Source organism: Heterodontus francisci, unplaced genomic scaffold (genome assembly GCF_036365525.1).
Source record: "Heterodontus francisci isolate sHetFra1 unplaced genomic scaffold, sHetFra1.hap1 HAP1_SCAFFOLD_648, whole genome shotgun sequence".
NCBI lineage: Eukaryota > Metazoa > Chordata > Chondrichthyes > Heterodontiformes > Heterodontidae > Heterodontus > Heterodontus francisci.
In genome coordinates, this window is record NW_027142125.1 from 661,985 (window position 1) to 689,820 (window position 27,836).

The 27,836-nt window shown below is 60.8% G+C and overlaps 1 protein-coding gene across 1 annotated transcript in view; it reads left to right on the forward strand.

The window, feature by feature from the left end:
• The window catches only part of LOC137366650 (protein spinster homolog 1-like), a 68,384-nt gene that overhangs the window by 39,191 nt on the left and 1,357 nt on the right, over positions 1–27,836 (forward strand). Inside the window, exons 6-11 of the mRNA XM_068028338.1 lie at positions 10,870–11,012; positions 14,849–15,001; positions 18,076–18,265; positions 22,037–22,102; positions 26,247–26,345; positions 26,823–26,994. Of these exons, the coding sequence (XP_067884439.1) occupies positions 10,870–11,012; positions 14,849–15,001; positions 18,076–18,265; positions 22,037–22,102; positions 26,247–26,345; positions 26,823–26,994 (823 nt within the window). The remainder of the gene's footprint in view (positions 1–10,869; positions 11,013–14,848; positions 15,002–18,075; positions 18,266–22,036; positions 22,103–26,246; positions 26,346–26,822; positions 26,995–27,836) is intronic.

A 27,836-nucleotide genomic window follows, 5' to 3' on the forward strand; every position in this document is an offset into this window, starting at 1 on the left:
GACCCTCAGTGCGGCACTTCCTCTGTACTGACCCTCCGACAGTGCGGCGCTCCCTCATTACTGACCCTCCAACAGTGCGGCGCTCCCTCAGTACCTACCCTCCGACAGTGCGGCACTCCCTCAGTACCTACCCTCCGACAGTGCGTCGCTGCCTCAGTACTGACCCTACGACATTGCACGACTCCCTCGGGACTGACCATCCGACAGTGCACGACTCCCTCGGGACTGACCATCCGACAGTGCGGCGCTCTCCCAGTACTGACCCTCCGACAGTGCGGCGCTCTCTCAGTGCTGACCCTCCGACAGTGCGGCGCTCCCTCAGTACTGACCCTCCGACAGTGCGGAGCTCCCTCAGTACTGACCATCCGACAGTGCGGCGCTCTCCCAGTACTGACCCTCCGACAGTGCGGCACTCCCACAGTACTGACCCTCCGACAGTGCGGCGCTCTCCCAGTACTGACCCTCCGACAGTGCGGCGCTCTCTCAGTACTGACCCTCCGACAGTGCGGCGCTCTCCCAGTACTGACCCTCCGACAGTGCGGCACTCCCACAGTACTGACCATCCGACAGTGCGGCGCTCTCTCAGTACTGACCCTCCGACAGTGCGGCACTCCCTCAGTACTGACCCTCCGACGGTGCGTCGCTCCCTCAGTACTGACCATCCGACAGTGCACGACTCCCTCGGGACTGACCATCCGACAGTGCGGCGCTCTCCCAGTACTGACCCTCCGACAGTGCGGCACTCTCTCAGTGCTGACCCTCCGACAGTGCGGTGCTCCCTCAGTACTGACCCTCCGACAGTGCGACGCTCCCTCAGTACTGACCCTCCGACAGTGCGGCGCTCTCCCAGTACTGACCCTCCGACAGTGCGGCACTCTCTCAGTGCTGACCCTCCGACAGTGCGGTGCTCCCTCAGTACTGACCCTCCGACAGTGCGGTGCTCCCTCAGTACTGACCCTCTGACAGTGCGGCGCTCCCTCAGTACTGACCCTCCGACAGTGCGTTGCTCCCTCAGTACTGACCCTCTGACAGTGCGGCGCTCCCTCAGTACTGACCGTCCGACAGTGCGGCACTCTCTCAGTACTGACACTCCGACAGTGCGGAGCACCCTCAGTACTGACCCTCCGACAGTGCGGAGCTCCCTCAGCACTGACCCTTCGACAGTGCGGAGCTCCCTCTGTACTGACCCTCAGTGCGGCACTCCCTCTGTACTGACCCTCCGACAGTGCGGCGCTCCCTCATTACTGACCCTCCAACAGTGCGGCGCTGCCTCAGTACCTACCCTCCGACAGTGCGTCACTCCCTCAGTACTGACCCTACGACATTGCACGACTCCCTCGGGACTGACCATCCGACAGTGCACGACTCCCTCGGGACTGACCATCCGACAGTGCGGCGCTCTCCCAGTACTGACCCTCCGACAGTGCGGCACTCTCTCAGTGCTGACCATCCGACAGTGCGGCGCTCTCCCAGTACTGACCCTCCGACAGTGCGGCACTCTCAGTGCTGACCCTCCGACAGTGCGGCGCTCCCTCAGTACTGACCCTCCGACAGTGCGGAGCTCCCTCAGTACTGACCATCCGACAGTGCGGCGCTCTCCCAGTACTGACCCTTCGACAGTGCGGCACTCTCTCAGTGCTGACCCTCCGACAGTGCGGCACTCTCTCAGTGCTGACCCTCCGACAGTGCGGCACTCTCTCAGTGCTGACCCTCCGACAGTGCGGCGCTCCCTCAGTACTGACCCTCCGACAGTGCGGAGCTCCCTCAGTACTGACCATCCGACAGTGCGGCGCTCTCCCAGTACTGACCCTCCGACAGTGCGGCGCTCTCTCAGTACTGACCCTCCGACAGTGCGGCGCTCTCTCAGTGCTGACCCTCCGACAGTGCGGCGCTCCCTCAGTACTGACCCTCTGACAGTGCGGCGCTCCCTCAGGACTGACCCTCCGACAGTGCGGCACTCTCTCAGTACTGACCCTCCGACAGTGCGGAACTCCCTCAGTACTGACCCTCCGACAGTGCGGCGCTCCCTCAGTGCTGACCCTCCGACAGTGCGGCGCTCCCTCAGTGCTGACCCTCCGACAGTGCGGCGCTCCCTCAGTACTGACCCTCCGACAGTGCGGCGCTCCCTCAGTACTGACCCTCCGACAGAGCGGCGCTCCCTCAGTACTGACCCTCCGACAGAGCGGCGCTCCCTCAGTACTGACCCTCCGACAGTGCGGCGCTCCCTCGGTACTGACCCTCCGACAGTGCGGCGCTCCCTCAGTACTGACCCTCCGACAGTGCGGCGCTCCCTCAGTACTGACCCTCCGACAGTGCGGCGCTCCCTCAGTACTGACCCTCCGACAGTGCGGCGCTCCCTCAGTACTGACCCTCCGACAGTGCGGCGCTCCCTCAGTACTGACCCTCCGACAGTGCAGAGCTCCCTCAGTACTGACCCTCCGACAGTGCGGCGCTGTCTCAGTACTGACCCTCCAGCACCGCGGCGCTCCCTCAGTTCGAACCCTCGGACAAGGCCGCACTCCCTCAGGCCTGACCCTACGACAGCGCGGAGCTCCCTCAGTACTGACCCTCCGACAGTGCGGCGCACCCTCAGTACTGACCCTCCGACAGTGCGGCGCTCCCTCAGTACTGACCCTCCGACAGTGCGGCTCTCCCTCAGTACTGACCCTCCGACAGTGCTGCACTCCCTCAGTACTGACCCTCCGACAGTGCGGCGCTCCCTCAGTACTGACCCTCCGACAGTGCGGCGCTCCCTCAGTACTGACCCTCCGACAGTGCTGCGCTGCCTCAGTACTGACCCTCCGACAGTGCGGCGCTCCCTCAGTACTGACCCTCCGACAGTGCAGAGCTCCCTCAGTACTGACCCTCCGACAGTGCGGCGCTGTCTCAGTACTGACCCTCCAGCACCGCGGCGCTCCCTCAGTTCGAACCCTCGGACAAGGCCGCACTCCCTCAGGCCTGACCCTCCGACAGTGCGGCGCTCCCTCAGTACTGACCCTCCGACAGTGCGGCGCTCCCTCAGTACTGACCCTCCGACAGTGCGGCGCTCCCTCAGTACTGACCCTCCGACAGTGCGGCGCTCCCTCAGTACTGACCCTCCGACAGTGCGGCGCTCCCTCAGTACTGACCCTCCGACAGTGCGGCGCTCCCTCAGTACTGACCCTCCGACAGTGCGGCGCTCCCTCAGTACTGACCCTCCGACAGTGCGGCGCTCCCTCAGTACTGACCCTCCGACAGTGCGGCGCTCCCTCAGTACTGACCCTCCGACAGTGCGGCGCTCCCTCAGTACTGACCCTCCGACAGTGCGGCGCTCCCTCAGTACTGACCCTCCAGCACCGCGGCGCTCCCTCAGTACTGACCCTCCAGCACCGCGGCGCTCCCTCAGTACTGACCCTCCAGCACCGCGGCGCTCCCTCAGTTCGAACCCTCGGACAAGGCCGCACTCCCTCAGTACTGACCCTCCGACAGCGCGGCGCTCCCTCAGTACTGACCTTCCGACAGTGCGGCACTCCCTCAGTACTGACCCTCCGACGGTGCGTCGCTCCCTCAGTACTGACCCTCCGACAGTGCACGACTCCCTCGGGACTGACCATCCGACAGTGCGGCACTCCCTCAGTACTGACCCTCCTACAGCGCGGCGCTCCCTCAGTACTGACCCTCCGACAGTGCGGCGCTCCCTCAGTACTGACCCTCCGACAGTGCGGCGCTCCCTCAGTACTGACCCTTCGACAGTGCGGCGCACCCTCAGTACTGACCCTCCGACAGTGCGGCACTCCCTCAGTACCTACCCTCCGACAGTGCGTCGCTCCCTCAGTACTGACCCTTAGACAGCGCGGCACTCCCTCAGTTCCTACCCTCCGACAGTGCGTCGCTCCCTCAGTACTGACCCTCCGACAGTGCACGACTCCCTCGGGACTGACCATCCGACAGTGCGGCACTCCTTCAGTACTGACCCTCCTACAGCGCGACGCTCCCTCAGTCCTGACCCTCCGACAGTGCGGGGCTGTCTCAGTACTAAACCTCCGACAGTGCAGAGCTCCCTCAGTCCTGACCCTCCAGCACCGCGGCGCTCCCTCAGTTCTAACCCTCCGACAACGCCGCACTCCCTCAGTCCTGACCCTCCGACAGTGTGGCACTCCCTCAGTACTGACCCTCCGACAGCGCGGCGCTCCCTCAGTACTGACCCTCCGATAGTGCGGCGCTCCCTCAGTACTGACCCTCTGACAGCGCGGAGCTCCCTCAGTACTGACCCTCCGACAGTGCGGCGCTCCCTCAGTACTGACCCTCCGACAGTGCGGAGCTCCCTCAGTACTGACCATCCGACAGTGCGGCGCTCTCCCAGTACTGACCCTCCGACAGTGCGGCACTCCCACAGTACTGACCCTCCGACAGTGCGGCGCTCTCCCAGTACTGACCCTCCGACAGTGCGGCGCTCTCTCAGTACTGACCCTCCGACAGTGCGGCGCTCTCCCAGTACTGACCCTCCGACAGTGCGGCACTCCCACAGTACTGACCATCCGACAGTGCGGCGCTCTCTCAGTACTGACCCTCCGACAGTGCGGCACTCCCTCAGTACTGACCCTCCGACGGTGCGTCGCTCCCTCAGTACTGACCATCCGACAGTGCACGACTCCCTCGGGACTGACCATCCGACAGTGCGGCGCTCTCCCAGTACTGACCCTCCGACAGTGCGGCACTCTCTCAGTGCTGACCCTCCGACAGTGCGGTGCTCCCTCAGTACTGACCCTCCGACAGTGCGACGCTCCCTCAGTACTGACCCTCCGACAGTGCGGCGCTCTCCCAGTACTGACCCTCCGACAGTGCGGCACTCTCTCAGTGCTGACCCTCCGACAGTGCGGTGCTCCCTCAGTACTGACCCTCCGACAGTGCGGTGCTCCCTCAGTACTGACCCTCTGACAGTGCGGCGCTCCCTCAGTACTGACCCTCCGACAGTGCGTTGCTCCCTCAGTACTGACCCTCTGACAGTGCGGCGCTCCCTCAGTACTGACCGTCCGACAGTGCGGCACTCTCTCAGTACTGACACTCCGACAGTGCGGAGCACCCTCAGTACTGACCCTCCGACAGTGCGGAGCTCCCTCAGCACTGACCCTCCGACAGTGCGGAGCTCCCTCTGTACTGACCCTCAGTGCGGCACTCCCTCTGTACTGACCCTCCGACAGTGCGGCGCTCCCTCATTACTGACCCTCCAACAGTGCGGCGCTGCCTCAGTACCTACCCTCCGACAGTGCGTCACTCCCTCAGTACTGACCCTACGACAGTGCACGACTCCCTCGGGACTGACCATCCGACAGTGCGGCGCTCTCCCAGTACTGACCCTCCGACAGTGCGGCACTCTCTCAGTGCTGACCATCCGACAGTGCGGCGCTCTCCCAGTACTGACCCTCCGACAGTGCGGCACTCTCTCAGTGCTGACCCTCCGACAGTGCGGCGCTCCCTCAGTACTGACCCTCCGACAGTGCGGAGCTCCCTCAGTACTGACCATCCGACAGTGCGGCGCTCTCCCAGTACTGACCCTTCGACAGTGCGGCACTCTCTCAGTGCTGACCCTCCGACAGTGCGGCACTCTCTCAGTGCTGACCCTCCGACAGTGCGGCACTCTCTCAGTGCTGACCCTCCGACAGTGCGGCGCTCCCTCAGTACTGACCCTCCGACAGTGCGGAGCTCCCTCAGTACTGACCATCCGACAGTGCGGCGCTCTCTCAGTACTGACCCTCCGACAGTGCGGCGCTCTCTCAGTACTGACCCTCCGACAGTGCGGCGCTCTCTCAGTGCTGACCCTCCGACAGTGCGGCGCTCCCTCAGTACTGACCCTCTGACAGTGCGGCGCTCCCTCAGGACTGACCCTCCGACAGTGCGGCACTCTCTCAGTACTGACCCTCCGACAGTGCGGAACTCCCTCAGTACTGACCCTCCGACAGTGCGGCGCTCCCTCAGTGCTGACCCTCCGACAGTGCGGCGCTCCCTCAGTGCTGACCCTCCGACAGTGCGGCGCTCCCTCAGTACTGACCCTCCGACAGTGCGGCGCTCCCTCAGTACTGACCCTCCGACAGAGCGGCGCTCCCTCAGTACTGACCCTCCGACAGAGCGGCGCTCCCTCGGTACTGACCCTCCGACAGTGCGGCGCTCCCTCGGTACTGACCCTCCGACAGTGCGGCGCTCCCTCAGTACTGACCCTCCGACAGTGCGGCGCTCCCTCAGTACTGACCCTCCGACAGTGCGGCGCTCCCTCAGTACTGACCCTCCGACAGTGCGGCGCTCCCTCAGTACTGACCCTCCGACAGTGCGGCGCTCCCTCAGTACTGACCCTCCGACAGTGCAGAGCTCCCTCAGTACTGACCCTCCGACAGTGCGGCGCTGTCTCAGTACTGACCCTCCAGCACCGCGGCGCTCCCTCAGTTCGAACCCTCGGACAAGGCCGCACTCCCTCAGGCCTGACCCTACGACAGCGCGGAGCTCCCTCAGTACTGACCCTCCGACAGTGCGGCGCACCCTCAGTACTGACCCTCCGACAGTGCGGCGCTCCCTCAGTACTGACCCTCCGACAGTGCGGCGCTCCCTCAGTACTGACCCTCCGACAGTGCTGCACTCCCTCAGTACTGACCCTCCGACAGTGCGGCGCTCCCTCAGTACTGACCCTCCGACAGTGCGGCGCTCCCTCAGTACTGACCCTCCGACAGTGCTGCGCTGCCTCAGTACTGACCCTCCGACAGTGCGGCGCTCCCTCAGTACTGACCCTCCGACAGTGCAGAGCTCCCTCAGTACTGACCCTCCGACAGTGCGGCGCTGTCTCAGTACTGACCCTCCAGCACCGCGGCGCTCCCTCAGTTCGAACCCTCGGACAAGGCCGCACTCCCTCAGGCCTGACCCTCCGACAGTGCGGCGCTCCCTCAGTACTGACCCTCCGACAGTGCGGCGCTCCCTCAGTACTGACCCTCCGACAGTGCGGCGCTCCCTCAGTACTGACCCTCCGACAGTGCGGCGCTCCCTCAGTACTGACCCTCCGACAGTGCGGCGCTCCCTCAGTACTGACCCTCCGACAGTGCGGCGCTCCCTCAGTACTGACCCTCCGACAGTGCGGCGCTCCCTCAGTACTGACCCTCCGACAGTGCGGCGCTCCCTCAGTACTGACCCTCCGACAGTGCGGCGCTCCCTCAGTACTGACCCTCCGACAGTGCGGCGCTCCCTCAGTACTGACCCTCCAGCACCGCGGCGCTCCCTCAGTACTGACCCTCCAGCACCGCGGCGCTCCCTCAGTACTGACCCTCCAGCACCGCGGCGCTCCCTCAGTTCGAACCCTCGGACAAGGCCGCACTCCCTCAGTACTGACCCTCCGACAGCGCGGCGCTCCCTCAGTACTGACCTTCCGACAGTGCGGCACTCCCTCAGTACTGACCCTCCGACGGTGCGTCGCTCCCTCAGTACTGACCCTCCGACAGTGCACGACTCCCTCGGGACTGACCATCCGACAGTGCGGCACTCCCTCAGTACTGACCCTCCTACAGCGCGGCGCTCCCTCAGTACTGACCCTCCGACAGTGCGGCGCTCCCTCAGTACTGACCCTCCGACAGTGCGGCGCTCCCTCAGTACTGACCCTTCGACAGTGCGGCTCTCCCTCAGTACTGACCCTTCGACAGTGCGGCTCTCCCTCAGTACTGACCCTTCGACAGTGCGGCGCACCCTCAGTACTGACCCTCCGACAGTGCGGCACTCCCTCAGTACCTACCCTCCGACAGTGCGTCGCTCCCTCAGTACTGACCCTTAGACAGCGCGGCACTCCCTCAGTTCCTACCCTCCGACAGTGCGTCGCTCCCTCAGTACTGACCCTCCGACAGTGCACGACTCCCTCGGGACTGACCATCCGACAGTGCGGCACTCCTTCAGTACTGACCCTCCTACAGCGCGACGCTCCCTCAGTCCTGACCCTCCGACAGTGCGGGGCTGTCTCAGTACTAAACCTCCGACAGTGCAGAGCTCCCTCAGTACTGACCCTCCAGCACCGCGGCGCTCCCTCAGTTCTAACCCTCCGACAACGCCGCACTCCCTCAGTCCTGACCCTCCGACAGTGTGGCACTCCCTCAGTACTGACCCTCCGACAGCGCGGCGCTCCCTCAGTACTGACCCTCTGATAGTGCGGCGCTCCCTCAGTACTGACCCTCTGACAGCGCGGAGCTCCCTCAGTACTGACCTTCCGACAGTGCGGCACTCCCTCAGTACCTGCCCTCCGACAGTGCGTCGCTCCCTCAGTGCTGACCCTCCGGCAGCGCGGCGCTCCCTCAGTACCTGCCCTCCGACAGTGCGTCGCTCCCTCAGTACTGACCCTCCGGCAGCGCGGCGCTCTCTCAGTACTGACCCCACGACAGTGCGGCCCTCCCTCAGTACCTAACCTCCGACAGTGCGTCGCTCCCTCAGTACTGACCCTCCGGCAGTGCGGCACTCCCTCAGTACGGACCCTCCGACAGTGTGGCGCTCCCTCTACTGACCCTCCGACAGTGCGGCGCTCCCTCAGTACTGACCCTCCGACAGTGCGGCGCTCCCTCAGTACTGACCCTCCGACAGTGCGGCGCTCCCTCAGTACTGACCCTCCGACAGTGCGGCGCTCCCTCAGGACTGAAACTCCGACAGTGCGGCGCTCCCCCAGTACTGACCCTCCGACAGTGCGGCGCTCCCTCAGTACTGACCCTCCGACAGTGCGGCGCTCCCTCAGTACTGACCCTCCGACAGTGCGGCGCTCCCTCAGTACTGACCCTCCGACAGTGCGGCGCTCCCTCAGTACTGACCCTCCGACAGTGCGGCGCTTCCTCAGGACTGAAACTCCGACAGTGCGGCACTCCCTCAGTACTGACCCTCCGACAGTGTGGCGCTCCCTCCACTGACACTCCGACAGCGCGGTGCTCCCTCAGTACTGACCCTCCGACAGTGCGGCGCTCCCTCAGTACTGACCCTCCGACAGTGTGGCGCTCCCTCCACTGACACTCCGACAGCGCGGTGCTCCCTCAGTACTGACCCTTCGACAGTGCGGCACTCCCTCAGGACTGAAACTCCGACAGTGCGGCGCTCCCCCAGTACTGACCCTCAAGCAGTGCGGTGCTCCCTCAGTACTGACCGTCCGACCTTGCGGTGCTCCCTCAGCACTGACCCTCCGACCTTGCGGTGCTCCCTCAGCACTGACCCTCCGACAGTGCGGTGCTCCCTCAGCACTGACCCTCCGACAGTGCGGAGCACCCTCAGTACTGACCCTCCGACAGTGCGGAGCACCCTCAGTACTGACCCTCCGACAGTGCAGGACTCCCTCAGGACTGACCATCCGACAGTGCGGCACTCCCTCAGTCCTGACCCTCCTACAGTGCGGAGCTCCCTCAGTACTGACCCTCCGACAGTGCGGAGCTCCCTCAGTCCTGACCCTCCGACAGTGCGGAGCTCCCTCAGTCCTGACCCTCCGACAGTGCGGAGCTCCCTCAGTCCTGACCCTCCGACAGTGCGGAGCTCCCTCAGTCCTGACCCTCCGACAGTGCGGAGCTCCCTCAGTCCTGACCCTCCGACAGTGCGGAGCTCCCTCAGTCCTGACCCTCCGACAGTGCGGAGCTCCCTCAGTCCTGACCCTCCGACAGTGCGGAGCTCCCTCAGTCCTGACCCTCCGACAGTGCGGAGCTCCCTCAGTCCTGACCCTCCGACAGTGCGGCACTCCCTCAGTACCTACCCTCCGACAGTGTGTCGCTCCCTCAGTACTGACCCTCCGACAGTGCACGACTCCCTCGGGACTGACCATCCGACAGTGCGGCACTCCTTCAGTACTGACCCTCCAACAGCGCGACGCTCCCTCAGTCCTGACCCTCCGACAGTGCGGGGCTGTCTCAGTCCTGACCCTCCGACAGTGCAGAGCTCCCTCAGTCCTGACCCTCCGACAATGCGGGGCTGTCTCAGTACTGAACCTCCGACAGTGCGGCGCTCCCTCAGTTCTAACCCTCGGACAGCGCCGCCCTCCCTCAGTACTGACCTTCTGACAGTGCGGCCCTCCCTCAGTACTGACCCTCCGACAGTGCGGCTCTCCCTCAGTACTGACCCTCCGACAGTGCGGCTCTCCCTCAGTACTGACCCTCCGACAGTGCGGCACTCCCTCAGTACTGACCCTCCGACAGTGCGGAGCTCCCTCAGTACTGACCCTCCGACAGTGCGGCGCTCCCTCAGTATGACCCTCCGACAGCGCGGCGCTCCCTCAGTACTGACCCTCCGACAGTGCGGCGCTCCCTCAGTACTGACCCTCTGACAGCGCGGAGCTCCCTCAGTACTGACCCTCCGACAGTGCGGCTCTCCCTCAGTACTGACCCTCCGACAGTGCGGCGCTCTCTCAGTACTGACCCTCCGACAGTGCGGCGCTCTCTCAGTACTGACCCTCCGACAGTGCGGCGCTCTCTCAGTACTGACCCTCCGACAGTGCGGCGCTCTCTCAGTACTAACCCTCGGACAGCGCGGCGCTCCCTCAGTACTGACCCTCCGACAGTGCGGCTCTCCCTCAGTACCTGCCCTCCGACAGTGCGTCGCTCCCTCAGTACTGACCCTCCGGCAGCGCGGCGCTCTCTCAGTACTGACCCTCGGACAGTGCGGCGCTCACTCAGTACTAACCCTCGGACAGTGCGGCCCTCCCTCAGTACTGACCCTCCGGCAGCCGGCGCTCACTCAGTACTAACCCTCGGACAGTGCGGCCCTCCCTCAGTACTAACCATCTGACAGCACGACACTCCCTTAGTTGTGAGAGCGTTGGTGCAGTCGTGTGTGCATGGCTGCTTCATTGCTCAGCAGCTCACTGCTTACGTCCCATCTCTCCCTCCTTGTTCCCCGTGCCCCTTTAAGGTGACTCCGGCTCTGGGTCTGGTGGCTGTGCTACTGCTGGTGTTTGTGGTGCCGGAGCCTCCGAGAGGCGCCGTGGAGCAGAGATCAGAAAGAGCACTCATCAACACATCCTGGCTCACTGACGTCAAAGCGCTCTCCAAGAAGTAAGTGTGAGCTCCCTGCACCACGAACACACTGTTACAGAGGGGGAAAGGACAGTGTATCGAACACACTGTGACACCCGGTCCCAGAGGGGGGAAAGGACAGTGTATCTAACACACTGTGACACCCGGTCCAAGAGGGGTGAATGGACAGTGTATCTAACACACTGTCACACCCGGTCCCAGAGTGGGGAAAGGACAGTGTATCTAACACACTGTGACACCTGGTCCCAGAGGGGGAAAGGACAGTGCATCTAACACACTGTGACACCCGGTCCCAGAGGGGAAAAGGACAGTGTATCTAACACACTGTGACACCCGGTCCCAGAGGGGGGAAAGGACAGTGCATCTAACACACTGTGACACCCTGTCACAGAGGGGGAAAGGACAGTGCATCTTACACACCGTGACACCCGGTCCCAGAGGGGGAAACGACAGTATATCTAACACACTGACACCCGGACCCAGAGGGGGAAAGGACAGTGTATCTAACACACTGTGACACCCGGTCCCACACGGAGAAAGGACAGTGTATCTAACACACTGTGACACCCGGTCCCAGACGGAGAAAGGACAGTGTATCGAACACACCGTGACACCCGGTCCCAGACGGAGAAAGGACAGTGTATCGAACACACCGTGACACCCGGTCCCAGAGGGGGAAAGGACAGTATATCTAACGCACTGTGACACCCGGTCCCAGAGGGGGAAAGGACAGTATATCTAACGCACTGTGACACCCGGTCCCAGAGGGGGGAAAGGACAGTGTATCGAACACACCGTGACACCTGGTCCCAGAGGGGGAAAGGACAGTATATCTAACGCACTGTGACACCCGGTCACAGAGGAGGGAAAGGACAGTGCATCTAACACACTGTGACACCCAGTCCCAGAGGAGGGAAAGGACAGTGTATCTAATGCACTGTGACACCCGGTCCCAGAGGGGGAAAGGACAGTGTATCTAACACACTATGACACCCGGTCCCAGAGGGGGAAAGGACAGTGTATCTGACACACTGTGACACCCGGTCCCAGAGGGGGGAAAGGACAGTGTATCGAACGCACTGTGACACCCGGTCCCAGAGGGGGAAACGACAGTGTATCTAACACACCGTGACACCCGGTCCCAGAGGGGGAAAGGACAGTGTATCTAACGCACTGTGACACCCGGTCACAGAGGAGGGAAAGGACAGTGCATCTAACACACTGTGACACCCAGTCCCAGAGGAGGGAAAGGACAGTGTATCTGATGCACTGTGACACCCGGTCCCAGAGGGGGGAAAGGACAGTGTATCTAACACACTGTGACACCCGGTCCCAGAGGGGGAAAGGACAGTGTATCTAACACACCGTGACACCCGGTCCCAGAGTTGGAAAGGACAGTGTATCTAACACACTGTGACACCCGGTCCCAGAGGGGGAAAGGACAGTGTATCTAACAGACTGTGACACCTGGACCCAGAGGGGTGAATGGACAGTGTATCTAACACACTGTGACACCTGGACCCAGAGGGGTGAATGGACAGTGTATCTAACACACTGTGACACCCGGTCCCAGAGTGGGGAAAGGACAGTGTATCTAACACACTGTGACACCCGGTCCCAGAGGGGGAAACGACAGTATATCTAACACACTGTGACACCCGGTCCCAGAGGGGGAAAGGACAGTGTATCTAACACACTGTGACACCCGGTCCCAGAGGGGGAAAGGACAGTGTATCTAACGCACTGTGACACCCAGTCCCAGAGGGGCGAAAGGACAGTGTATCAAACGCACTGTGACACCCAGTCCCAGAGGGTGAAAGGACAGTGCATCTAACACACTGTGACACCCGGTCCCAGAGGGGGAAACGACAGTATATCTAACACACTGTGACACCCGGACCCAGAGGGGGAAAGGACAGTGTATCTAACGCACTGTGACACCCGGTCACAGAGGGGGAAAGGACAGTGCATCTAACACACTGTGACACCCGGTCCCAGACGGAGAAAGGACAGTGTATCGAACACACCGTGACACCCGGTCCCAGAGGGGGAAAGGACAGTATATCTAACGCACTGTGACACCCGGTCCCAGACGGAGAAAGGACAGTGTATCTAACGCACTGTGACACCCGCTCCCAGAGGGGGAAAGGACAGTGTATCGAACACACCGTGACACCTGGTCCCAGAGGGGGAAAGGACAGTGCATCTAACACACTGTGACACCCGGTCCCAGAGGGGGAAAGGACAGTGTATCTAACGCACTGTGACACCCAATCCCAGAGGGGGGAAAGGACAGTGTATCTAACACACCGTGACACCCGGTCCCAGAGTTGGAAAGGACAGTATATCTAACGCACTGTGACACCCAGTCCCAGAGGGGGAAAGGACAGTGTATCTAACGCACTGTGACACCCTGTCACAGAGGGGGAAAGGACAGTGCATCTAACACACTGTGACACCCGGTCCCAGAGGGGGAAACGACAGTATATCTAACACACTGACACCCGGACCCAGAGGGGGAAAGGACAGTGTATCTAACACACTGTGACACCCGGTCCCACACGGAGAAAGGACAGTGTATCGAACACACCGTGACACCCGGTCCCAGAGGGGGAAAGGACAGTGTATCTAACGCACTGTGACACCCGGTCCCAGACGGAGAAAGGACAGTGTATCGAACACACCGTGACACCCGGTCCCAGAGGAGGGAAAGGACAGTGTATCTAACGCACTGTGACACCTAGTCCCAGAGGAGGGAAAGGACAGTGTATCTAACACACCGTGACACCCGGTCCCAGAGGGGGAAAGGACAGTGTATCTGACACACTGTGACACCCGGTCCCAGAGGGGGGAAAGGACAGTGTATCTAACGCACTGTGACACCCGGTCCCAGAGGGGGAAAGGACAGTGTATCTAACGCACTGTGACACCCGGTCCCAGAGGGGGAAAGGACAGTGTATCTAACACACCGTGACACCCGGTCCCAGAGGGGGAAAGGACAGTGCATCTAACACACTGTGACACCCAGTCCCAGAGGAGGGAAAGGACAGTGTATCTGATGCACTGTGACACCAGGTCCTGGAGACTGTGAAAGGACAGTGTATCTAACACACTGTGACACCAGGTCCTGGAGAGTGTGAAAGGACAGTGTATCTAACGCACTGTGACACCAGGTCCTGGAGAGTGTGAAAGGACAGTGTATCTAACACACTGTGACACCAGGTCCTGGAGACTGTGAAAGGACAGTGTATCTAACACACTGTGACACCCGGTCCCAGAGGGGGAAAGGACAGTGTATCTAACACACTGTGACACCCGGTCCCAGAGGAGGGAAAGGACAGTGTATCTAACACACTGTGACACCCAGTCCCAGAGGGGGAAAGGACAAAGTATCTAACACACTGTGACACCCGGTCCCAGAGGGGGAAAGGACAGTGTATCTAACACACTGTGACACCCGGTCCCAGAGGGGGAAAGGACAGTGTATCTAACACACTGTGACACCCAGTCCCAGAGGGGGAAAGGACAAAGTATCTAACACACTGTGACACCCGGTCCCAGAGGGGGAAAGGACAGTGTATCTAACACACTGTGACACCCGGTCCCAGAGGAGGGAAAGGACAGTGTATCTAACACACTGTGACACCCGGTCCCAGAGGAGGGAAAGGACAGTGTATCTAACACACTGTGACACCCGGTCCCAGAGGAGGGAAAGGACAGTGTGTCTAACGCACTGTGACATCTCCTTCCATTTCTCATTTCTGGGCTGTTACTGCATCGCGTGGCTAAATTTGGAATCTTAGGCCGTTTACTTACTGTGTTCCTGTATGTCTTTCTCCCTCTCCTTCCCACAGTTACAGCTTTCTGCTCTCCTCCCTGGGCTTCACTTCGGTGGCATTCGTCACGGGGACCCTGGCTCTGTGGGCGCCAGCATACCTGTTCCGTGCCCAGTTGGTGCAAGGTACCGTGAAGCCGTGCACAAATGGGCCGTGTAACTCTCTGGACAGGTAGCCTACCTTGGTCTTTTTATATCTGTACAGTGGGAACGCTGTTCCCCACAGGCAGCTGAAAAATCCACTTCGCCACCTACTGCCCAGAGCCCGCACCCGCACCGTGACAGCCAGAATGTTTACATGCTGAAAGTGCACTGCAATTTTTTTTTCCCCCTTTCGAAAGTTCCTATTGAATCTGCTTCCACCGCCCTTTCAGGCAGCGCGTTCCAGATCACAACAACTTGCTGCGTTCAAAGAATATTTCCTCATGTCGCCTCTGGTTCTTTCGGCCTCCTATCTGTGTCCCTCTGCTTACCGACCCTCCCGCCATTGGGAACAGTTTCTCCTTATTTACTCCAGCCAAACCCTTCCTGGTTTCGAACGCCTCGATTTAATCTCCTCTTAACCTGCTCTGCTCCGAGCTGAACCACCCAAACTTCTCCCCAGTCCCTCCACATTAACTGAAGGCCCTCATCCCTCGGTCCATTCTGGTCAATCCCCTCGGCGCCCTCTCCGAGGCCTCGGCATCCTCCCTCATGTTTGGCGACCACAATTGGACCTAATACTCTCGATGGAGCCGAGCTGAATGGCGGAACAGGCTCGAGGGGCCAAATGGCCTCCTCCCGTGTCTCCTCCGCTTGCCAAGCCCTCCTGCCACTGGAGGCGGATTCTCGAGGGTCCCTGTTGCTCACTCTCGGTGTCTCTCTCCCTCACACACGTGGCCTGCAAAAAATCCACACTCGAAGCCTTCATCGGCCATTCTTCGGTAATTGGACACTCACGGGTCGGTTCCTGCACGACTTCGTCTGGGATCTTTCCGACTGGAAGTCATTTTTCCCCTTTGGAGTCCACAAGACGTGGCCCCATTTTCTGCTCCGTCTTCCCTCCCAACTCCACACGCGCACGCAACCCTCCCCAGAGATTCATCCCCAGGGTGACACTCGCTGATCGCCAGTACTGAGGGAGTGCCGCGCTTTCGGAGGGTCAGTACTGAGGGAGTGCCGCACTGTCGGAGGGTCAGTACTGAGGGAGTGCCGCACTGTCGGAGGGTCAGTACTGAGGGAGGGCCGCACTGTCGGAGGGTCAGTACTGAGGGAGGGCCGCACTGTCGGAGTGTCAGTACTGAGGGAGGGCCGCACTGTCGGAGGGTTAGTACTGAGGGAGGACCGCACTGTCGGAGGGTTAGTACTGAGGGAGGGCCGCACTGTCGGAGGGTCAGTACTGAGGGAGTGCCGCACTGTCAGAGGGTCAGTACTGAGGGAGTGCCGCACTGTCGGAGGGTCAGTACTGAGGGAGTGCCGCACTGTCAGAGGGTCAGTACTGAGAGAGCTCCGCACTGTCAGAGGGTCAGTACTGAGGGAGTGCCGCTCTGTCGGAGGGTCAGTACTGACGGAGCGCCGCACTGTCGGAGGGTCAGTACTGAGGGAGTGCCGCTCTGTCGGAGGGTCAGTACTGACGGAGCGCCGCACTGTCGGAGGGTCAGTACTGAGGGAGCGCCGCACTGTCGGAGAGTCAGTACTGAGGGAGTGCCGCACTGTCGGAGGGTCAGTACTGAGGGAGTGCCGCACTGTCGGAGGGTCAGTACTGAGGGAGTGCCGCACTGTCGGAGGGTCAGTACTGAGGGAGTGCCGCACTGTCGGAGGGTCAGTACTGAGGGAGTGCCGCACTGTCGGAGGGTCAGTACTGAGGGAGTGCCGCACTGTCGGAGGGTCAGTACTGAGGGAGTGCCGCTCTGTCGGAGGGTCAGTACTGAGGGAGTGCCGCTCTGTCGGAGGGTCAGTACTGACGGAGCGCCGCTCTGTCGGAGGGTCAGTACTGAGGGAGTGCCGCTCTGTCGGAGGGTCAGTACTGAGGGAGTGCCGCTCTGTCGGAGGGTCAGTACTGAGGGAGTGCCGCTCTGTCGGAGGGTCAGTACTGACGGAGCGCCACACTGTTGGAGGGTCAGTACTGAGGGAGTGCCGCTCTGTCGGAGGGTCAGTACTGAGGGAGTGCCGCTCTGTCGGAGGGTCAGTACTGACGGAGCGCCGCACTGTTGGAGGGTCAGTACTGAGGGAGTGCCGCTCTGTTGGAGGGTCAGTACTGAGGGAGTGCCGCACTGTCGGAGTGTCAGTACTGAGGGAGCGGCGCACTGTCGGAGAGTCAGTACTGAGGGAGTGCCGCTCTGTTGGACGGTCAGTACTGAGGGAGTGCCGCTCTGTTGGAGGGTCAGTACTGAGGGAGTGCCGCTCTGTCGGAGGGTCAGTACTGACGGAGCGCCGCTCTGTCGGAGGGTCAGTACTGTGGGAGTGCCGCACTGTCGGAGGGTCAGTACTGTGGGAGTGCCGCACTGTCAGAGGGTCAGTACTGACGGAGTGCCGCACTGTCGGAAGGTCAGTACTGACGGAGTGCCGCTCTGTCGGAGGGTCAGTACTGAGGGAGTGCCGCTCTGTCGGAGGGTCAGTACTGAGGGAGTGCCGCTCTGTCGGAGGGTCAGTACTGAGGGAGTGCCGCACTGTCGGAGGGTCAGTACTGAGGGAGTGCCGCTCTGTCGGAGGGTCAGTACTGAGGGAGTGCCGCACTGTCGGAGGGTCAGTACTGAGGGAGTGCCGCACTGTCGGAGGGTCAGTACTGAGGGAGTGCCGCACTGTCGGAGGGTCAGTACTGATGGAGTGCCGCTCTGTCGGAGGGTCAGTACTGAGGGAGTGCCGCACTGTCGGAGGGTCAGTACTGAGGGAGTGCCGTGCTGTCGGAGGGTCAGTACTGAGGGAGTGCCGCACTGTCGGAGGGTCAGTACTGAGGGAGTGCCGCGCTGTCGGAGGGTCAGTACTGAGGGAGTGCCGCACTGTCAGAGGGTCAGTACTGAGGGAGTGCCGCACTGTCGGAGGGTCAGTACTGAGGGAGTGCCGCGCTGTCGGAGGGTCAGTACTGAGGGAGCGCCGCACTGTCTATTTTAAATGCTTCAGTGCAATGCTGAATAAAATCTTTTGTTTCTTTCCCTACTTTCCCCCGCCTGGCATTCCCCCCTGCTCCTGACCCTGACGCCCCCTCCCCCATTCTGTAACCCCTCCCTCCCTCCCTCCCTCCTCCCTCCCTTCTGTCTCTCGCTGCAGTTTGCTCTTTGGGATCATCACCTGCATCACGGGCTTCCTGGGTGTTGGTGCCGGCGTGGAGATCAGCAAGCGGTATCGCAAGGTTAACCCGCGGGCAGACCCGCTGGTGTGCGCGTGCGGACTCCTGGGCTCTGCCCCTTTCCTCTACCTGGCGGTGGTAACCGCCGAGGCCAGCACCGTCGCCACCTACGTACGTACCCGACCTTGGTTCAGCGCGGGCCCGGGCACACTTCAATCTGGCCTGCGTCTCCCTCCTCCGGGCTGCCACCTCAGCTCCCTGGCCTCTGCCTGGTCAGCCGGAGCCAGCGGACAGACGTGCCCGGTGATGCCCGGTACGATCTCTGTGTCCCGCTGGCCGGCGTTTTCTATTCAGAAAGGGAATGGTCATTGAGATTTACAACATGGCTGACGTGGGCTCCCCCGTGTCCTCAGCTCTGGGTAGTCACTGATCCCAAAAAAAGCAGTTGTGGTACTCCGGAAAACCAGGATAACTCTTCCTCATGTTCCCACCCCTCTTTCCGCTTCCTCATCCTCACTACCTCTGCTCCCTCATTCTCTGTCTCTCTCTGCTCCCTCATTCTCTCTCTCTCCCTCTGCTCCCTCATTCTCTCTCTCTCCCTCTGCTCCCTCATTCTCTCTCTCTCTCTGCTCCCTCATTCTCTCTCTCTCTGCTCCCTCATTCTCTCTCTCTCTCTGCTCCCTCATTCTCTCTCTCTCTCTGCTCCCTCATTCTCTCTCCCTCTGCTCCCTCATTCTCTCTCCCTCTGCTCCCTCATTCTCTTTCCCTCTCTGCTCCCTCATTCTCTCTCCCTCTGCTCCCTCATTCTCTCTCTCTCTGCTCCCTCATTCTCTCTGCTCCCTCATTCTCTCTGCTCCTCATTCTCTCTGCTCCCTCATTCTCTCTGCTCCCTCATTCTCTCTGCTCCCTCATTCTCTCTGCTCCCTCATTCTCCCTGCTCCCTCATTCTCCCTGCTCCCTCATTCTCTCGGCTCCCGCCCCCCTCTCTCTCTGCTCCCGCCCCCCTCTCTCTCTGCTCCCGCCCCCCTCTCTCTCTGCTCCCGCCCCCCTCTCTCTCTGCTCCCGCCCCCCTCTCTCTCTGCTCCCGCCCCCCTCTCTCTCTGCTCCCGCCCCCCTCTCTCTCTGCTCCCGCCCCCCTCTCTCTCTGCTCCCGCCCCCCTCTCTCTCTGCTCCCGCCCCCCTCTCTCTCTGCTCCCGCCCCCCTCTCTCTCTGCTCCCGCCCCCCTCTCTCTCTGCTCCCGCCCCCCTCTCTCTCTGCTCCCGCCCCCCTCTCTCTCTGCTCCCGCCCCCCTCTCTCTCTGCTCCCGCCCCCCTCTCTCTCTGCTCCCGCCCCCCTCTCTCTCTGCTCCCGCCCCCCTCTCTCTCTGCTCCCGCCCCCCTCTCTCTCTGCTCCCGCCCCCCTCTCTCTCTGCTCCCGCCCCCCTCTCTCTCTGCTCCCGCCCCCCTCTCTCTCTGCTCCCGCCCCCCTCTCTCTCTGCTCCCGCCCCCCTCTCTCTCTGCTCCCGCCCCCCTCTCTCTCTGCTCCCGCCCCCCTCTCTCTCTGCTCCCGCCCCCCTCTCTCTCTGCTCCCGCCCCCCCTCTCTCTCTGCTCCCGCCCCCCCTCTCTCTCTGCTCCCGCCCCCCTCTCTCTCTGCTCCCGCCCCCCTCTCTCTCTGCTCCCGCCCCCCTCTCTCTCTGCTCCCGCCCCCCTCTCTCTCTGCTCCCGCCCCCCTCTCTCTCTGCTCCCGCCCCCCTCTCTCTCTGCTCCCGCCCCCCTCTCTCTCTGCTCCCGCCCCCCTCTCTCTCTGCTCCCGCCCCCCTCTCTCTCTGCTCCCGCCCCCCTCTCTCTCTGCTCCCGCCCCCCTCTCTCTCTGCTCCCGCCCCCCTCTCTCTCTGCTCCCGCCCCCCTCTCTCTCTGCTCCCGCCCCCCTCTCTCTCTGCTCCCGCCCCCCTCTCTCTCTGCTCCCGCCCCCCCTCTCTCTCTGCTCCCGCCCCCCTCTCTCTCTGCTCCCGCCCCCCTCTCTCTCTGCTCCCGCCCCCCTCTCTCTCTGCTCCCGCCCCCCTCTCTCTCTGCTCCCGCCCCCCTCTCTCTCTGCTCCCGCCCCCCTCTCTCTCTGCTCCCGCCCCCCTCTCTCTCTGCTCCCGCCCCCCTCTCTCTCTGCCCGCGCCCCCCTCTCTCTCTGCTCCCGCCCCCCTCTCTCTCTGCTCCCGCCCCCCTCTCTCTCTGCTCCCGCCCCCCTCTCTCTCTGCTCCCGCCCCCCTCTCTCTCTGCTCCCGCCCCCCTCTCTCTCTGCTCCCGCCCCCCTCTCTCTCTGCTCCCGCCCCCCTCTCTCTCTGCTCCCGCCCCCCTCTCTCTCTGCTCCCGCCCCCCTCTCTCTCTGCTCCCGCCCCCCTCTCTCTCTGCTCCCGCCCCCCTCTCTCTCTGCTCCCGCCCCCCTCTCTCTCTGCTCCCGCCCCCCTCTCTCTCTGCTCCCGCCCCCCTCTCTCTCTGCTCCCGCCCCCCTCTCTCTCTGCTCCCGCCCCCCTCTCTCTCTGCTCCCGCCCCCCTCTCTCTCTGCTCCCGCCCCCCTCTCTCTCTGCTCCCGCCCCCCTCTCTCTCTGCTCCCGCCCCCCTCTCTCTCTGCTCCCGCCCCCCTCTCTCTCTGCTCCCGCCCCCCTCTCTCTCTGCTCCCGCCCCCCTCTCTCTCTGCTCCCGCCCCCCTCTCTCTCTGCTCCCGCCCCCCTCTCTCTCTGCTCCCGCCCCCCTCTCTCTCTGCTCCCGCCCCCCTCTCTCTCTGCTCCCGCCCCCCTCTCTCTCTGCTCCCGCCCCCCTCTCTCTCTGCTCCCGCCCCCCTCTCTCTCTGCTCCCGCCCCCCTCTCTCTCTGCTCCCGCCCCCCTCTCTCTCTGCTCCCGCCCCCCTCTCTCTCTGCTCCCGCCCCCCTCTCTCTCTGCTCCCGCCCCCCTCTCTCTCTGCTCCCGCCCCCCTCTCTCTCTGCTCCCGCCCCCCTCTCTCTCTGCTCCCGCCCCCCTCTCTCTCTGCTCCCGCCCCCCTCACTCTCTGCTCCCGCCCCCCTCTCTCTCTGCTCCCGCCCCCCTCTCTCTCTGCTCCCGCCCCCCTCTCTCTCTGCTCCCGCCCCCCTCTCTCTCTGCTCCCGCCCCCCTCTCTCTCTGCTCCCGCCCCCCTCCCTCTCTGCTCCCGCCCCCCTCCCTCTCTGCTCCCGCCCCCCTCCCTCTCTGCTCCCGCCCCCCTCCCTCTCTGCTCCCGCCCCCCTCCCTCTCTCTGCTCCCGCCCCCCTCCCTCTCTCTGCTCCCGCCCCCCTCCCTCTCTCTGCTCCCGCCCCCCTCCCTCTCTCTGCTCCCGCCCCCCTCCCTCTCTCTGCTCCCGCCCCCCTCCCTCTCTCTGCTCCCGCCCCCCTCCCTCTCTCTGCTCCCGCCCCCCTCCCTCTCTCTGCTCCCGCCCCCCTCCCTCTCTCTGCTCCCGCCCCCCTCCCTCTCTCTGCTCCCGCCCCCCTCCCTCTCTCTGCTCCCGCCCCCCTCCCTCTCTCTGCTCCCGCCCCCCTCCCTCTCTCTGCTCCCGCCCCCCTCCCTCTCTCTGCTCCCGCCCCCCTCCCTCTCTCTGCTCCCGCCCCCCTCCCTCTCTCTGCTCCCGCCCCCCTCCCTCTCTCTGCTCCCGCCCCCCTCCCTCTCTCTGCTCCCGCCCCCCTCCCTCTCTCTGCTCCCGCCCCCCTCCCTCTCTCTGCTCCCGCCCCCCTCCCTCTCTCTGCTCCCGCCCCCCTCCCTCTCTCTGCTCCCGCCCCCCTCCCTCTCTCTGCTCCCGCCCCCCTCCCTCTCTCTGCTCCCGCCCCCCTCCCTCTCTCTGATCCCGCCCCCCTCCCTCTCTCTGCTCCCGCCCCCCTCCCTCTCTCTGCTCCCGCCCCCCTCCCTCTCTCTGCTCCCGCCCCCCTCCCTCTCTCTGCTCCCGCCCCTGCCCCTTGTGTTCACAGGTGTTTATATTTTTCGGTGAGCTGCTCCTGTCTCTGAACTGGGCGATTGTGGCAGATATACTACTGGTGAGTGCAACCATACCGTGTGTGGGTTAGAGGGGAGGACAGTGGTTCTGGTGTGTACACCTATAAGCAGTGTGGATTAAATAGAGGGGGTGACAGGGGTTAGATTCAGAGTTATACAGCACTGAAACAGGCCTTTAGGCCCATCAAACCCTTGCCGACCATCGAGCACCTATCTATTCTCATCCCATTTTCCAGCACTTGGCCCGTAGTCTTGTATGTTATGGCATTTCAAATGCTCATCTAAATACATCTGAAATGTGAGGGTTCCTGCCTCCACCACCTCTTCAGGCAGTGCGTTCCAGATTCCAACCACCCTCTGGGTGAAAAGTATTTTCCTGAAATCCCCTCTAAACCTCCTTCCCCTTACCTTAAATCTATGCCCCCTGGTTATTGACCCCTGCGCTGAGGGAAAAAGTTTCTTCCCATCTGACCTAACAATGCTCCTCATAATTTTGTACACCTCAATCAGGTCCCCCCTCAGCCTTCTCTGCTCTAAGGAAAACAACCCTCGCCTTTTCAGTCTCTCTTCATAGCTGAAATGCTCCAGCCCAGGCAACATCCTGGTCAATCTCCTCTGCACCCTCTCCTGTGCAATCACATCCTTCCTATAGTGTGGTGCCCAGAACTGTACACAGTACTCCAGCTGTGGCCTAACTAGTGTTTTATACAGATCCAACATAACCTCCCTGCTCTTATATTCTATGCCTCGGCTAATAAAGGCAAGTATCCCATATGCCTTCCTAACCACCTTATCTACCTGTGCTGCTGCCTTCAGTGATCTATGTACAAGTACACCAAGGTCCCTCTGTACTTCCTAGGGTCCCAGCATCCATTGTATATTCCCTTGCCTTGTTAGTCCTCCCAAAATGCATCACCTCACACTTCTCAGGATTAAATTCCATTTGCCACTGCTCCGCCCATTTTACCAGCCCATCTATATCGTCCTGTAATCTAAGGCTTTCCTCCTCACTATTTACGACACCACCAATTTTCATGTCATCTGCGAACTTACTGATCATACCTCCTATATTCACGTTTAAAACATTAATGTACGCTACAAACAGCAAGGGTCCCAGCACCGATCCCTGTGGTACACCACTGGTCACAGGCTTCCACTCGCAAAAACAACCCTCGACCATCACCCTCTGCCTCCTGCCACTAAGCCAATTTTGGATCCATTTGGCCAAATTGCCCTGGATCCCATGGGCTCTTACCTTCTTAACCAGTCTCCCATGCGGGACCTTATCAAAAGCCTTACTCAAGTTCATGTCGACTACATCAACTGCTTTACCCTCATCTACACATCTAGTCACCGTCTCGAAAAATTCAATCAAGTTTGTTAGACACGATCTCCCCCTGACAAAGCCATGCTGACTATCCCTGATTAATCCCTGCCTCTCCAAGTGGAGATTAATCCTGTCCCTCAGAATTTTTTCCAATAGTTTCCCTACCATTGATGTTAGACTCACCGACCTGTAATTACCTGGTTTATCCCTGCTACCCTTCTTGAATAATGGTACCACATTCACTGTCCTCCAGTCCTCTGTACCTCTCCTGTGCCCAGAGAGGATTTGAAAATTTGTGTCAGAGCCCCTGCTATCTCCTCCCTTGCTTCACATAACAGCCTGGGTTACATCTCATCTGGGCCTGGGGATTTATCCACTTTTAAGTCAGCTAAAACAGCTAAAACTTCCTCCCTTTCAATGCTAATTTGTTCAAGTATATCACAATCCCCCTCCCTGATCTCTACACCTACATCGTCCTTCTCCATAGTGAAGACAGATGAAAAGTAAACATTTAAAACCTCACCTACATCCTCCGGCTCCACACACACATTGCCACGTCAGTCCCTAATGGGCCCTACTCTTTCCCTGGTTATCCTCTTGCCCTTAATATACTTATAAAACGCCTTAGGATTTTCCTTTATCTTGCCCGCCAGTGTTTTTTCATGTCTCCTCTTTGCTCACCTAATTACTTTTTTAAGTACCCCCCTACACTTTCTATACTCCTCTAGTGCCTCCATTGTTTTCAGCACTCTGAATAAGCCTCCTTTTTTTTCCTGATCCAATCCTCTATATCTCTTGACATCCAGGGTTCCCTGGTCTTGTTGGTCCTACCCTTCACCTTTACAGGTACATGTTGGCTCTGAACTCTCACTATTTCCTCTTTGAATGACTCCCACTGGTCTGATGTAGACTTTCCTACAAGTAGCTGCTCCCAGTCCACTTTGGCCAGATCCTGTTTTATCATATTGAAATCGGCCTTCCCCCAATTCAGTACCTTTATTTCTGGTCCATCTTTGTCCTTTTCCATAACTACCTTAAATCTTACAGAGTTATGGTCACTATCCCTGAAATGCTCCCCCACTGACACTTCTACCACTTGTCCGGTTTCATTCCCTAGGATTAGGTCCAGTTCTGCCCCTTGTCTTGTCGGACTTTCTACAAACTGGCTCTAAAAGCTCTCCTGTACACATTTTAAGAATTCCACCCCCTTTAAACCTTTTGCACTAAGACTGTCCCAGTTGATACTGGGGAAGTTGAAACCCCTACTATTATTTTTACTCCTCTCTGAGACTTGCCTACATATCTGCTCCTCGATCTCTCCCTGACTGTTTGGCGGCCTGTAGTACACGCCCAGCCAAGTGATTGCCCCCCTTTTTGTTTTTACGTTCTACCCAAATGCCCTCATTTGAGGAACCTTCTAAGATATCATCCCTCCTTACTGCAGTAATTGACTCCTTGATCAACAATGCAATGCTACCTCCTCTTTTACACCCTCCCCTATCATGCCTGAAGATTCTATACCCTGGAATATTGAGTTGCCAATCCTGCCCCTCCCTCAACCATGTCTGTGATAGCAATAATATCATAATCCCATGTGCTAATCAATGCCCTCAATTCATCTGCCTTATTAGTAAGACTCCTTGCGTTAAAATAGATTCAATCCAGCAATTCATTTTTCACGTGTGCCTTAACAGGTCTATATGTGCTCTGCCTTCCAGTGCATCACCCCCTACTGTACCTCCAGTCTGTATCCCATTCTGGTGTGTACACCTATACCCAGTGCGGATTAAATAGAGGGAGGGTCAGGGCTTCTGGTGTGGTGGGGCTGGAGAGGATCCTGGTTGCGGGGGTGGGAGTGAAGATACACAAGGACTGAATTATTGACTGCTCATCTCTCTGCCTCTGTCCCCTCCCTCCCTCTCTGCCTTTTTCCCCTCTCGTTCTGTCTCTCTCTCTCGTTCTGTCTCTCTCTCTCGTTCTGTCTCTCTCTCTCGTTCTGTCTCTCTCTCTCGTTCTGTCTCTCTCTCTCGCTCTGTCTCTCTCTCTCGCTCTGTCTCTCTCTCTCTGCCTCTCTCTCTCTCTCTGCCTCTCTCTCTCTCTCTGCCTCTCTCTCTCTCTCTCTCTCTCTCTGCCTCTCACTCTCTCTCTCTGCCTGTCTCTCTCTCTCGCCCTCTCGCTCTGCCGCTCCCTCTCTCTCGCTCTCACTCTCGCGCTCGCTTTCTTTCGCGCTCACTTTCTCTCTTTCGCGCTCACTTTCTCTCTTTCGCGCTCACTTTCTCTCTTTCGCGCTCACTTTCTCTCTTTCGCCCTCACTTTCTCTCTTTCACCCTCACTTTCTCTCTTTCGCCCTCACTTTCTCTCTTTCGCCCTCACTTTCTCTCTTTCGCCCTCACTTTCTCTCTTTCGCCCTCACTTTCTCTCTTTCGCCCTCACTTTCTCTCTTTCGCCCTCACTTTCTCTCTTTCGCCCTCACTTTCTCTCTTTCGCCCTCACTTTCTCTCTTTCGCCCTCACTTTCTCTCTTTCGCCCTCACTTTCTCTCTTTCGCCCTCACTTTCTCTCTTTCGCCCTCACTTTCTCTCTTTCGCCCTCACTTTCTCTCTTTCGCCCTCACTTTCTCTCTTTCGCCCTCACTTTCTCTCTTTCGCGCTCACTTTCTCTCTTTCGCGCTCACTTTCTCTCTTTCGCGCTCACTTTCTCTCTCTCTCTTGCACTCTCGCGCTCTCTCTCGCGCTCTCTCTCTCGCTCTCTCTCTCGCTCTCTCTCGCTCTCGCTCTCGCTCTCGCTCTCGCTCTCGCTCTCGCTCTCGCTCTCTCTCTCTCGCTCTCTCGCACGCTCTCTCTCGCACGCTCTCTCCAGTATGTGGTGGTCCCAACACGACGCTCCACGGCCGAGGCCTTGCAGATCATGATGTCACATCTCCTGGGTGATGCCAGCAGCCCGTACCTGATCGGCGTGGTGAGTAACAGGAATTCCATCTCCTGAATCTTCCCCCTCCTCCACTCCCTCCGCCCCCACTGCCCTCTCTGCCCCTCCCCCCACTCCCTCCACGCTCTCTGCCCCTCCCCCGCCCTCTCCCCTCCCCCCACTCCCTCCGCCTTCTCCCCTCCCCCCACTCCCTCCGCCTTCTCCCCTCCCCCCACTCCCTCCGCCTTCTCCCCTCCCCCCACTCCCTCCGCCTTCTCCCCTCCCCCCACTCCCTCCGCCTTCTCCCCTCCCCCCACTCCCTCCGCCTCCCCTCCCCCCACTCCCTCCGCCCTCTCCCCTCCCCCCACTGCCTCCGCCCCCCGACCCTCCCCCGCCCTCTCCCCTCCACCCCCCCCCCCACTCCCTCCACCCCCTCTGCCCCTCCCCCCCCCCCCCCCCGGCTCAACTGTCTTCTCCATTGCTGACCCCTCTCTCTCTCTCTTCCCCCCCTACCCGCCCGGTGCCCAGATCTCGGACACTATCCGCCGGTCCCGTCCGCCCTCGTACCTGGCAGAGTTCCGCAGCCTGGAGTACGCACTGATGATCTGCTGCTTTGTCGGGGTCATGGGAGGGGCTGCCTTCCTCGCTACCGCCATGTTCATCGAGAGGGATCGCAAGAAGGCGGAGATGTATACTCGAGGTAAGGAGACCGCAGTTACCTTGGCCCCCGCGCCGGAACAGAGAGTCGCTGTTTAGGGAGGGACGGGGCCCTCGGAGGGGGAGGGGAGAGTCGAGGTTTACATACTGATGTTCCCTCGGAGGGAGAGTCGGGATTTACACACTGACGTTCCCTCGAAGGGAGAGTCGGGGTTTACACACTGACATTCCCTCGGAGGGAGAGTTGAGGTTTACACACTGACATTCCCTCGGAGGGAGAGTCGGGATTTACACACTGACGTTCCCTCGGAGGGAGAGTCGGGGTTTACACACTGACGTTCCCTCGGAGGGAGAGTCAGGGTTGACACACTGACGTTCCCTCGGAGGGAGAGTCGGGGTTGACACACTGACGTTCCCTCGGAGGGAGAGTCGGGGTTGACACACTGACGTTCCCTCGGAGGGAGAGTCGGGGTTGACACACTGACGTTCCCTCGGAGGGAGAGTCGAGGTTTACACACTGACGTTCCCTCGGAGGGAGAGTCGGGGTTTACACACTGACGTTCCCTCGGAGGGAGAGTCGGGGTTTACACACTGACGTTCCCTCGGAGGGAGAGTCGAGGTTTACACACTGACGTTCCCTCGGAGGGAGAGTCGAGGTTTACACACTGACATTCCCTCGGAGGGCCGTGCTTTGACTTGTCTCCACATTGTGCAGTTTGCTGTAGCCTGGACTGAAACCCTCTGCTTTGATTTCCTTGTAGGTGAGACAGACTGAGGAGAGGAGAGTCCTTTACAGGCAGCTCAGGGAGGAGCAGGCAGTTAGCCTGGAGTCAGGCAGGTTCAGGTGATTAGAGCAAGAACACGGAGGGAGGAAGCCCCACCCGA